General features: G+C 42.7%; 2 protein-coding genes across 2 annotated transcripts; both read left to right on the top strand.

Annotated features, from left to right (window-relative positions):
* Window positions 1–1,064: 1,064 nt before the first annotated feature.
* On the top strand, window positions 1,065–2,630 carry MELLADRAFT_118566 (uncharacterized protein; the record flags this gene model as incomplete). The annotated part of the gene is made up of 5 exons (XM_007418379.1): window positions 1,065–1,083; window positions 1,158–1,247; window positions 1,351–1,466; window positions 1,550–1,824; window positions 1,897–2,630. 5 exons carry the CDS (start codon window positions 1,065–1,067, stop codon window positions 2,138–2,140), a joined length of 744 nt encoding a protein of 247 aa, XP_007418441.1.
* Window positions 2,631–10,201: 7,571 nt separating this feature from the next.
* MELLADRAFT_96038 (uncharacterized protein) lies at window positions 10,202–11,049 on the top strand (the record flags this gene model as incomplete). The annotated part of the gene is made up of 4 exons (XM_007418369.1): window positions 10,202–10,258; window positions 10,325–10,427; window positions 10,503–10,566; window positions 10,812–11,049. The coding sequence occupies 4 exons, from the start codon at window positions 10,202–10,204 to the stop codon at window positions 11,047–11,049; spliced, it is 462 nt and encodes a 153-aa protein (XP_007418431.1).
* Window positions 11,050–13,469: the final 2,420 nt, after the last annotated feature.

The following is a 13,469-nucleotide window of genomic DNA, read 5'->3' as shown; positions in this document are numbered from 1 at the left end:
TCGTCCAGATGTGCTTGTTCTCGAGGAGCCAGGTTTTCATCAAGCGGTTATCCATGTTCATGAGTATGTCACCAGAAGGTAGAATCGATGCACCTCGTATCTTGACTTGAGTGTCATTGACCTTAGCGTTGATTGAGGTTAAAACTTTGTTGATGCTTTGAACCACTTCACGGTTTTTCATACCTTTGAATGGTTCGGTCCCGGGAGTCTTGTGGATAATAAGTGTGGCTGTCCTAAATTTGTTGATCTCTGCGTTTTTCGGCGGAGGGTTCGGAGTTGGTGGTGATTGATGTTTGGGGTACGGGTTGGTCCAAGCCATTGGTCTAGTGGGTGGGGTGTTGTTACTGTCGGTGGGTTGATTAACACTACGTTGGGTAGGTGAGCGTTCTTTGAGGATCCTGATCTCTTCCCTGAGCTCTTTGATCGTGTTGTTTAATTCGTTGATCGTATTTTCAAACCCATTCATCATCCTAATCATGATTTGGAGTAGGGTATCGTTTGATTGTTGTCCAGCTGAAGACATAGAACGGAAGTCGCTCATCATTGAATCCGAGTCGTTCGATCGTAATACAGTCGGATTCTTAGGAGGGGGTTGGTTCTGATTAACCTCACCGGTGTCCGGTGGGCGTTTTTGAGGCATAACTAGCGATAAAGGAGGTTATAGAGAGTTTTTGTTGATTTTGAATGTGTAGTACCGATTTTTTCCTTTGAGAGATGACAGAGACTACATAGAGACTGTCCCTTGCCTCACCCTGTACCCAGCCGGTTTAAGTAATTGTTTACTCCGCAATATATCGGAGATCCGCCTTGCGGGTCGGGTTGCGTGGTGCAGGACTCGCTATGAGGATTTATGCTTATGTGATGCGGTGCGCAGATCGCACTATGTATTTCGCTGGGTGTAGTGGTTACCCGGCCCGCTGCACAACCGCTGCACAACCGCAATAAATTTCGCAGTTATTCTGGTGTTGCCCTAGATCCCATAGGAACTTCATCATTCATCTCAACTTCGACGATACCAAGGTTTTCGATCCTGCTCTATATCCCTCGATCCCATTCTGCCGGTCATGTCGATTGTCAACATCAGTGAGTTCATTGATAACCCCTTCCAATACCTTGTCTGTCAAGCACTCACCCAAGCATTCGTTTGTTCCTCCTAGCCGATATTGCTGTTCTCCACAACCCAGCCAAGTTCACCGACCCTTATCAATTTAAGATTACCTTTGAATGTATCGCACCCCTCGAAGATGGTAGGTCCTTTATCTCACACGTACTTGTGACGATCTCATGTATGCTACGATTTATCTTATGTAACAAAAACCTTCACTTTGGGCCTCTGGGTTTATATCGTAGACATCGAATGGAAGTTGATATATGTTGGCTCTGCGGAAAGTACCGACAAAGATCAAGAGCTTGATACTTGCATGGTGGGCCCTGTGCCGGTGGGTGTTAACAGTTTTGCATTTGAGGTACGCTTTCCGCCTTTGGGCTGGTCGTAATACTTGACGTCATCCACTCGAGGCGGTCCAAAAGCCAACCAGTTCTCCTTTAGGCAGCTGCTCCAGATTCGTCGCGCATTCCTTCCCATGAGCTGGTTGGCGTCACCGTTATCCTCCTCACGGCCTCTTACAAGAACAAGGAATTCGTTCGCGTGGGCTATTATGTCAATACTGAATATGACGACCCCCACCTCCGAGCCCTTTACTCTGACTCCGAATTGATTACCGAGGAGATGATTAAATCACGCCCGAACCCACCTATCATTAGTAAACTCGTCCGGAATGTCCTCGCCGAAAAGCCTCGAGTCACACGCTTCAAAATCACCTGGTTTGTCTCCCACTTCTTCCGTACTCAATCACGCGCGAGGCCCCGCTGACCACCATTCGGGGCGACACGCAGGGATGCACCCACGTTGCCAGCTGCAATCCCTATCCTTCCAGCCGTGGTTGGCACTGCTGAGGTATCAGGGGATATGACACCCAACTTATCTGGATCAGTGAACGCAGGCGCTGTTAATATGTTTTCGCCCACTCCTGTCGAGTACCAAGCTCCTCCTGTGGCTGTACCTCTCAATAGCGGCCTACCTCAGCAACAAATCGTCCCCGAAAGTCTCTCAACCCCTATAAACATGGCGACGAAGTGAAACACATGGACCTATCGGGTGGATGCACAACTCACACAGACGTGTATCTCGAGCCAATCTCTTCTTTCTGACTTCATGTGTTTGGACGAATGTATGGTTTCATAACCATACATGCCGCTAACACCTATGCTATAAGAACGCCCCCCTCGGTTGAAGCTTAATTTTGGATTCTATTAATGCAATGTCTGATTCTAAATAGCCATTATGTTTCATGGTCAATACCAGTTGTGATAGTTGTATCTCAGGGCCGACCAGTTGAAAATCATTTTTATCATGTGAGGAGACAATTGGGTATCGCATAGCGACATCACCATTAGCATGACGCGTGTGGTAATATGTACATACGAGAAGTGATATGTTTTTCTTTCTAAGATCATGACATCACTTATTAAGCTTGATGATTACATCATATATATTAAGACCAACTGGTTCTCTTTTGTTGTTCTTTTCTTCATCGAACGTAATAATTATTTTCTCAATCACAACCGCGACTGTAGTTTGTAAAAACAAAGAAACTTGAAAAGGAAGATACTGACAGATGATGCTGCATGTGAAACAGTCTTTGATCTTCCACAAGCTGGATCATGAAACACATCATTGCCAGGTAAGAAGGCAGATTGCTCTTGACGGCGGTGGACATGAGCATCTCTGACATCCCTGACTGAGAACAAGTCCCCCATGCCATGTTGCCAGTCGGACGAGGGGATAATCATTCCCGGAACTCTTTTAGCCGCAGTGACTATACAAGACAACCAACGAGGAGGTGGAGCGTCATATCCAGAGGTCAAGAAAGAGTCAATGGTGGGCTGCTGGTGCGTGTTGCACATGATATTGATTGAGGTTATCGGAGGGTGATTGGTGATGGAATTGATGGGAGTATAGTTGAGGAAAGCAACAGAAACAATCTGTAATGGTATTAAATGGAGAGAAATTAAGGAAAGGAGACACTGATTAACACCTATAAAGAAGGCAATTAATAAACCATGCCGACATGAAAACTGGTTTGACGCCGGTCTTCACTAGCTGGGATTAATCAAGAAGTTGTACAGCTTGACAAAACCTGAGAAACCTGTAAAGTGCTCCAAAGGCTTCCACCTCTGTGTACACCACGGGGTGACTTCGAGTCAGAATCTTGCAAGCCAAACATCCCAGAATGGTCAGGTCCACAGAAGGACTCAAGACCGCCATCAAGACTGATCCTCGGCAAGCCATGGTCGAGTTTCACTCTGGCGGACCCTAGTCCGTCCTCATGGACTGACTGACGGTCCAGCTATACCATCAGACGTAACAGCCAGACCATCAGAGGGTACACCCAGACCAACAGACGGTCCAGCTCGACCATCAGACCGAGTGGCCCGCTGGCAGACGGCTTTTGGGGGCACCAGAGCCAGCTTGGATTTTTTGCACAAGTCCCCGTTTTCCAACGACCACTTGAGGTACACCATCAACTTCACCCCAATGGCACCACCACTACCTCAATGTACGTCTTCAACCTCATTATCAAAACAGAAGACGCTTGGATATTCTATTGATGTACTTGTTTACCAGATATGTCGTCGCACCCGCAACATCATGGCCCAACGAGATACCGATGCAGTGTGTGCAAAGGTGGACACAGCATGAAGACAATATACCCTCATGCTTCCTCCAAGTCGCATCTGCACGCGGTACAAGCCTTTGTCACTCAGCAGGAGGCCGATCACGCTTATCGCCGGCAAATCGCAAGCGCTAGCCAACGTACTCCATCCCCAACGTTGGACAATCTGAACAACCTATTCGATTTATCTGGCGACAACTTCAAACACCGAGATTCACCCTCCCCTCCTCCTTCGCCCCTAACACTGCTACATGGTCTTGACCCCGATGAAGCCAACCCGTTTCACCTTGGGTGGGGTCACACCAATGCAGATTCAGACGACTCTGACGGTGGAATGGGATTTGAAAGGCTGCATGCAGCCTTTGACACTTGCCAATGAAGACAATGATGACGATGAGCGATTGGATGAGGCAGCTCTTGCGGAAGATATTGCAAACATCAACGTTCAAGACGCCGCCGAGTGGTACTACCTTTGCTAAAAAGCTTGCCCGGGTCTGAGAGACAAGAGAAGTCAAATTTGCCCGCAGCCTGCTGCGAAGCCCCTGCGCAGCTCAAATCCAAAATCTGCCCGATCACAGATTTTCAAGTAGATCGACTCGATCTGCTCATCTTTGGCTTTGGGATATCTTGAGATCGATCATAAAGCACACATATCTAGCTCCCAATGATCAAATTGAGCATACAGCTGGTTTATGCGAGTCCTGTCAGGCTCCGAGTGTGATGAAAACTCGCTTTAGTTTACTGGCATAAGAGCAAAGGTGGTCAAATGGCATAATGATGCCTGAATGTTGGTAGATATTCAGTCTTGCTGGCGTGGGTTCAAGGCTGACTGTTTGACTCTTTTTGCTAAACTTTTGAACTGAGATCGAGATTCACATTTTGTATATGTGTCAGTGTGATCATTGTCCTATCATAACCTTACTTGAGCTCTGGACTGGGCAAGGAGAATGAAAAAAAAAATTGTGATAAAAAAGACTTGTGCTTTTTCAATGAGACTAAAATGAAAAAGCATAAAGGAACACGCAGGCTTGAACACGCTAAAATCAAATTCAAACCTCGCATATCACCAATCCAAACCACTACACCAGATAGGCTGTCAGTGCTGCATGTACATACTTGATATCATCAAATGAAAGCTGGGCTCCGCTGTATGATTGATCACGTCTTACCAAGCTCTAAATATATTGTAAGTATAGTTATAATGAGTCTCAGAACTTCGCAAAGACAGAGACAATCAGCTCAAGTCAACTTTGTTGGAAAATTGTGATCAGCCAAATTTGGAATCCTCACAGCAGGCTGCGGCCAAATTTGACTTCTCTTGCCTCCAGACCCGGGCAAGCTTTTTAGCAAAGGTAGTACCTGTTCAAAAAAATTGAGGTGAGAGCAACCAGTTTTCCCATCAAGCCCTGTCTCTCAAAACCAAAACACTGACCTTTACCACGTTGCAGCATGTCGCGGGCTTGTTGATGATTGGATCTACACGTAATCTCCTCTCACGCACCCAATACCAGAGAATCCGCTCAATCCTGCAAATACTTGCTATCAACCTTCTGGACTGGAGTACCTTGAGGGCCGTGGTGAAACGAGTCAAGAAGAACTTGGGGCTAGTGATTCGCAAACACACCAGCCCTTGTGGCAACCCTCTTTTTGGTTTAGACATCAAGATAATCATCATGAATGTGGGTTCATTTCGGACATTCTAACCAAAATTTGGTATAATCCAACTGACGGAGATTTACCAGGAGTTGGCCAACCCTTTGGTCAGCCCTCACATGGTGTATCTCCCAGAACTTACGAACAAGGGGCCTACAAACCGGTTATCACAGTCTACAAAATGGCGCGAACTTTACTCTCCTTGACTACGCGTGCAGATGATATCAGAAAACAAATGTCACTACTACATCTACAAGCCGGTTGAACTACAAACACACCAGCTCGTGGTCCCGGTAGTCTTCTTCCAACAAGACCAGCGCCTAATGGCGAAGTGTCTCCCTGCGTTGGTTATCCCTGATCCACAACATCCACGAAATTTGAAGATCATCATACCTGAAGAACCAACTTTCCACTCCGAAGACCTGTTTACAATCAAGTGCTCCGACTTCTGGAAACCATTGGCGCAGATTGAACTCAAACAAGGCATTTGGCTGAAAGACCTATGTGGAGATTACATGTATCGTCAGTCTAGAGTGACACATGATTTGATATCATATGCGGCTTTGGTGGTTCAATCTGACATCGCTCTTTCCCTCAGATCCCCAAAATCTGACTCTCCCATTGCATCCGGTTCAAAATAGCTGGCGAGCCAAGGCTGGCGGAAAAGTTATCCGCCATCACTACACAAAATGTAATCTTTACCGGGCGGTAAAGAAAACTACTGACATAGAAAACTCCTGAGGCAACAGGAAGAGAGCTAAAAATCTGGAAAAATATGCACCTTGTTCCTAGATGTTGGGGTGTGATGATGAGTATTTTTTTGTATTTTACACACAGATATTGGTTAGTGTACTAACAATAAAGGCTGAAAATCATCAAAAACCCACCTGTAACAATACCTGAAATTTGGGTCATGATCATGAAGACAATATTTTGTGGTCTAAAAACTACAACAACTTCTGCAATTCTGCTCCAAACAACTCAATTTTTGGCTCAGTCAAAAGCTGAACCATTCTCCTTTACACTTAATAAAGGCAGTAAGGTGTTATTTAGTCATGTAAACGCTCTACCTATGCTCAAACAGTTCTGCATGAATTGCTCTGTAGGATCTTTTGTAGACCGGCTACAGATGTGATGTCTCAATGATAAATGTAAAGGAAAGACTCACCTTTTTGATAAACTTAAAATCGAGTGATTTGATTTAGAACTGCAAAAGGTATTGATGTTTGAAGATTTCAAAATCCTCTCTTCAAAATCATGGGCCAAATTTCAGGTATTGTTACAGGTGGGATTTTGATGATTCTCAGCCTTTATTGTTAGTAGACTAACCAATATCTGTGTGTAAAATACAAAAAAATACTCATCATCACACCCCAACATCTAGGAACAAGGTGCATATTTTTTCAGATTTTTAGCTCTCTTCCTGTTGCCTCAGGATTTTTCTATGTCAGTAGTTTTCTTTACCGCCCGGTAAAGATTACATTTTGTGTAGTGCATGTGCCTGTATCTTTATACTCTGATGACATGTCGGGCAACGTGTCCAAAAAATGGAATAAACACATGTGTGTTTATTTTACTTTGGCTGGATTGCCGCCTGCATTACTGCATTATACAACCAGGAATATAATGTACACTTCCTTGCAACTTCGAATTGTGCGAGTGCATTGGAATTATTTGACCAGATCGTTGACGATCTCAAGTAAGTCTCACTTTCAAATGGTTAACCGTGCTAAATATGGGCATTAATCGTGCCCACTTACCTTACAGCGAACACAGTAACGACGGTTTTGTTGCCTATGACCAGAACCTCGGCGAAGAGGTGTTGGTCATGGCTGTCCCATTGTGCCACCTCGGGGATTCGCCAATGCATGCGGAGGTTACAAACACGCTCAATCCCGCCAATACGTTGACGCCATGTCGCATGTGTGAATTGTCTGCTTCCAAAATGGCCGATAAAGAGACTGACGGCTTCGTTCGGGCGTTCATGGGCCTCGACGAGCACGGCAATAAGGTAGTATGCCAGATACATTAAAGCGGTCTGCATTAAGCTGAAACTATTTACTGGTGTTCCTTTCTACAGTGTCTACTCCTGTCGCGCGATTGGAATCTGACTAGGCAGCAAACCAAGTATATCTGGGAAACATCCCAAAAACGAAATCAGAAGACACGTGTGGAAGCATGATCACGCGAATTTGGTGTTAGAGACACCCTAAACGATTACTTTGTGAAAACCGTCAATGTTGCTCACAAGAACCTACCGCCAGCTGAGGTCAACAAAGTCTGTCAGGACTTGAATGCTAAATACGGGGATCGGTTATTCAATCCATTTTTGCAACTCAAAGGTGGGTTCCATAAAATCTAGCGCTTTACCTACAAACTGACAAAATCTGCTAATCTGCCAGGTTTCAACGGTCATGCCAATACACCGGTGGAGGTGCTACATGTAGTGTTATTGGGCATTGCAAAATACTTATTTGGTGATGCCATGAAAGAAATGGGCAACACGAAACCTGGATCAAAGTTGTACAACACCATCTCTGGCAGATGGCGTTCAGTCAGTACAAAAGGATTAAAGGTGCTGCCAATTCAGCCCAATGTGTTTATCACATATTATCAAAGCTTGGTGGGAAAGGAATTCCGCACCGTATTGCAGATGATGCCATTTGCTTTATTTGAACATATCTCCGAGGACAAGAGGGAAATGTGGATAGCACTTTGCATTCTCTCCTCATACATATTCCAGACTGATATACCCGACATTAAGAAATACCTTGCCGAATTGGATATTCACATTAGTAGGTTTCTCAACAAACTCGTCTGCCTCAACGCGCGCTGGGTGAATAAACCCAAGTTCCATATGTTGGTTCACCTCCAATATTTGATCCGAAGGTTTGGCCCGGCTTCTCTTTTCGCAACAGAGAAATTTGAATCCTTCAACGGCGTAGTGCGGCACGCTTCAACTCACTCGAATCATCACAGCCCAGGGCAAGATATTGCCAATACATTCAACACTCGCCTAATGTTGAGATTGTTAATATCATCATCATCCTTTTTTGATCACGACCTACAAACCCGAGTCTTTGGTGGTCCCCAATTGGGGAATTTGTTGCAATTGATCCCGGAATTGTACCAGGCCATGGGTCTGGATTCTGCGCTAGGCCGGCGTCCCGCCGTTTCCACAGGCAGTAGGTTGGCCGTTGGTTATGTCCAAAGTACTTGCCATTACTGACAGTGTTCATGTAGCCATGATTGAACCCCAATCTGCGCCGCCAGCCTTGTTGTCCAACAGTCCTCACTTTTGGGCTTTGAAGGAATTTCAATCAATGAATATAGCGCGCGGTCAAAAGGTCAAAGTTAACAATTCTGTGTGGGCGAGTTGCACCCACCATGGTTTTCAAGATGTTTAACACCCAATATGCTGATCCTTTGCTGTAATACTATCTCGCAATTATCGGACTTAAAGATGATAGCAAGGGTCCAGTCGATTTGGAGGCCCAAAGGACTGGCGGTGTAGAACTCCTACGCAGTGTAGCGTAGGCTGAGCCGGAGAAGGTAAGAATCACCACTCGAGAGAGCGGATGAAACTGCCAGTGCTGTTACGCTGCCTTCGTCCTTAAAATTATTGCAGTTCAAAAAGAACCAGAACAACTCTTAACAATTTTCTCTCCCCACGAATTCCTCCCGTAACACAATTTTAAGTTTTACAAAAGATCCGCAAGGTTTGGCGGACTCCGATGATACCACACTCGACTCTACACGATGTTGTGATGCGAAGTTATGTGAATTTCGAATCTTAGAGATTTTATGGCGATGTGTAATAAATTACACACAGGTCCGGTCTATGTAGCCCGGAACCCGTTCGACCCGGCCTCGACTTGGATCAAGAGGCGGGTTTGTTGATTTTGAGATAATCTTGAATTCAACGAACTGAGGACTCCGTTCTGACTCAGCTCAGCAACATCAGTTGAGACTCCTAGAGAAAAGATAACAAAACACAGCACACAACGATTTCTTAAAATTCCCTTTGTTTGTTTTGGTTGATACAATGACAACATCAGAGACAAAAGAGTTGAGTACATTTAGTTGATATTGATATAATTCAAATTTGATTATGTTGCAATGTACTTCGGGGGAATTCAGGAAATCCTTGATGTGACAAATCAAGACATACAACAAAACTTGAAATGTTGACAGCGGCACCCGCCGCAAGGTGCTAGTTTCTTTAAAAAGGGAGTCAATTGACTCGGCCAGAAACTTGATTAAATCAAACAAAGTCAAACATTGATAGGCTAACCTCATTTCTTGCAAAAGCCATGAGAGACTTCTATTACAAGCCCAGTAGTCAATTCCTCAAATGTCACATATGATTTTTAATTTTTTATTTACTTTTTTTATATTAGCATGTCCTGAAGATTGACATCATCTTGAAACTGGAATTATAATGGCTCATGTAGTAGTGATGAGTTATTCAATTGGAAGTCCTAATGCATTTGGTTGAAGTACGACTTATTGGTTACCCACTATTACATCTTTAGGTGTGAATGCCAATATCCAAAAACTGCCAATTTATCTTGGTGACTGAAATTCAAGATTTTGTTCCTTCACATTGGGTCACATGACTTTTTAGCCCAGTGATTTTGGTTGGAAATAAGTTTGAATTGAGAGACAATGACGGTGTTGAGAATGAAGCTTTTCAATCAGATGCAATATCATATGCTTTGGCTTGCAGGTACCTGGATTTACTATCTTACTTATCCAATGAACTTTACTTCTTGGTCATCAAATAATTTTGATTAGAACTGGTGCCTTTGATGAGAGAATTCAAAGAATTGGAAACCTGTATGAAAAGTAGTGCAAAAGCCTCACCTGTATGATTTATATCTCTTCTGGTCCCCTTTCAAGCTGATAGGCTGTAGCTTCCAACGATGTCTTAGAAAATTAGGGAAACCTTTTGCCTAGCTCAAAATGCTGCTCTACATCCAAGAGCACCTCTCTATGATCCAAGAAAACATGCGAATTCAGTCATCAACTTGTGTTGTGTGTCAATCTTGGATTTTCTCTTTTGTCAACTGCTTAGTCATTGAAACCGCTGGGTAAACACTCTCACACAAGTACTCAAATTGTGTGATGTAATAAGGATAACATATTTGACAACAAAGAATTACACAAGATTCAAGTAGGTGTAGAATTGATGGCCTTTTTTTCCCTTACTTTTGATCTGTTCAACGGATCTGAAAAAGAGTTGGTAGTCCAGCCTTACACAGAAAAAAGACATATAGGCATATCACTTACTCATTGTTTTGTCATGTGTAAAATTACAGTGGAAATTTTTGCTGTACCTTTACAATAGTAATACAAAGAGCTCAGACCAGTACAAACTGATGCTTTACAAGAAGATATTTGATATTTGACGTTTGATAGCCATATCACTTGTGAGGGATTCCTCTATTTAGATACCTGTGTCATTCAAAGTGGAAGATTAGGAATAGTTTGGTGTGTATTAAGAGTATTTGGATATGGTGATGATCTCACAGTAAGTGAAACATTTTTACCCCATGGGTTCACTGAAAACTTGACCTGTACCTCTTTTCAACTATATTTATTCAGAACTTTTTTTGGGAAGATCCAATATTCCAAAAGAATGTTCAGTCAAACTTAGTCCTTCTGGCCATGTGTTTTCCAAAGATCTTTTTGAAACCTTTGATCAGGTGTGTTTCAAGGATTGTCTCTTCCTGCTTATGTACCCAGAATTCTAAAGTCACTTTTGTGTTCTGATGTAGGATTTATATGGTGCACTCAACATAGAAGAGTTGAAATTGTTTTTCAGTACGTTGCCCCAAAATCCATGGATCAATCAAGGATTCCATCATACAACAATCACAATTAGATCTAAGTGAAGAATGTAGCAATTGCTTTGAACAGTTCATATCAATCCAATCAAGATGGGAAGTGTATTGATGAATTTGGATCAGAAATGAATTTATGAAGTATTCATCTGATTGGTCCAACTTGGACAAACTTAATAGAAGTTGATTGGATTTGATGATCCATTCTCAGCTTACTGTGGTTACCTATGGATGTGAGAGGAGGTGGTGTTCACGTAGCCTGTGGGCTACAATCTCTGAGACCCTCGTGGTCTCTGTGTGTGAACATCCACCCGTGTGTAGCCTTACAATTGTCAAGCGGGTACGGTACGCGGGGTGAAAGGCCCTGGCCTGGGGTCTTTGGTTTTTGTAAACCACAATTGGTTTTACTAAACCAAGGCCCGTTGGCTGGAGTCCTCAGGGTCGGTGGGTGGGATGTTCTCTGCACGTTGGGTGGGTGGGATGTGCACAAAAATCCACTGGTGTGAATGCTAATGAGCAGCTTGCAATAACCAAGTTTGGAAAGGAAGGGATGAGCGGGTGGTGAAAAACTCAGCCTGAGAATTTGAGAGGCGTTCTTGCCTTCTAAATTATCTCTGAGGTTTCACGCGCTCACCTTTCCTGTGTTATGGCGGTTCATGACATCAAATTTATTGGGAAAATTTAAAAGAAATCAAATTCAGATAATGATCAGCCTTAAAAATCAATCAGTTCAGGCTCAGGAAGTTTAGGGGCTACCTGAGTATTTAAGTCAATTTTACTTTTGTCTTCTCTATGAATTATTGATCAAGAAACGATGAATTCTATAAGTTTAAGAATTGACCATGCTCCTATAACTTCATTCAAAGCAGCAAGAGCAGAAGCATCCATTGATGATTTCTTCTGAGTTGAAGAATTAGATATTTGTAGATGATGTTTATTGAAATGAATCATGTGGCATTGATTATTCAAACATGATTGTTGAATTTCTATGAGACTGTATGAATTGATTGCAGCACAAGTCGATTTTTTGAAAATTCTTTAAACACTTCATGACTTGAAACTTGGATGAAAGACAGAGACTCATTTGAACCCCAAACCAAAGAAGAAAATATCTAATTAATGTGGATGGTGATTGATTTTTTGGTGATGCAGAAATCCAAAAATACCATGATGAAAAAAATGACATGACAAAATTGATAAGGCAGAATGTTTCATCATTTCAATAATAGACAGTTTGACAAAAATCGTTTTCATGGAAGTTGAGGGTTCAAAAGAAATGAGGAAATAAGGTTAGTCAATTGTAAAGTTCAATCCAAGATCATCCATAAACTTGAAATTTTGTGAAAGAAAATCAAGCATCAATTGATCATCAAATGACACTTGCAAATTAACTTAATTTTGAGGAAGGAATAATTGTGATCAGAAGAAGCTTAAGAAGGGGATGTTGATGAAGGTTTGAAGGCAATATTGGTTGGGGATTTGGGTAAGAAAGCGCTTGGAAAAGAATAGAAACTTTGGTATGCAAGTGGAATAGACAATATTTTTGTCACATAGGATTTGGGTCTGTGTTGAATGATCTTGTGGATTTTTGATATCTTTGACTCTAGGTCTTGGAAATCATATATTAATTTGTGAGCCATTCTTCTGGACTCTAATTCACTGTTTTGAGATCTCACAGTCAACTGCTAAACAAAGCCTCCATCCAATGGGAAGATGACAACACGAAGAGAGAACAATATGAAATGATTTGCTTGGTCTGATCAGTAAAACTATGTATCTCCTGACTGAGCACAACTCCACACTCTTGCAGGGCACTTTTGACCTTGTAAGTTTGGTGCTTCAAATATGAGGAGCAAGTTTCTGATAGTGGCACTAGAGTTATGTATCTACAATAAAAAAGGTAAATTTTGTTACACTCAGCAACACAAGGTTTCAATTGCAGATGCACTATTTATCATTGCTGTTGTGAAACCAAGATCAGTGTGAGAGTCTAAGAAATCTCTCGGGAAGAAGCTGTGCGGCACTGGCCGCTGATAGGGCTAGTCCCTACTAAAACCTGCTCCAAAGCGGTGTTGGCAAGAGCGTCAGGCCATCAAGTATTTGATTGTGGTATGTTTCGACCATTTCTAATTTATCATCTCCAAAGAACAAGTGTGGAACCGTGTTGAACTTTTAATGCATCTTTCTGCTAGATAATTTCCATACTTGTGAAATGAAAAAAACCAATCTGCTT

Source organism: Melampsora larici-populina (assembly GCF_000204055.1).
Source record: "Melampsora larici-populina 98AG31 unplaced genomic scaffold MELLAscaffold_90, whole genome shotgun sequence".
Classification (NCBI taxonomy): Eukaryota; Fungi; Basidiomycota; class Pucciniomycetes; order Pucciniales; family Melampsoraceae; genus Melampsora; species Melampsora laricis-populina.
Note: the sequence above shows the minus strand (reverse complement) of the source record. Positions and strands in the feature narration are given on the sequence as shown.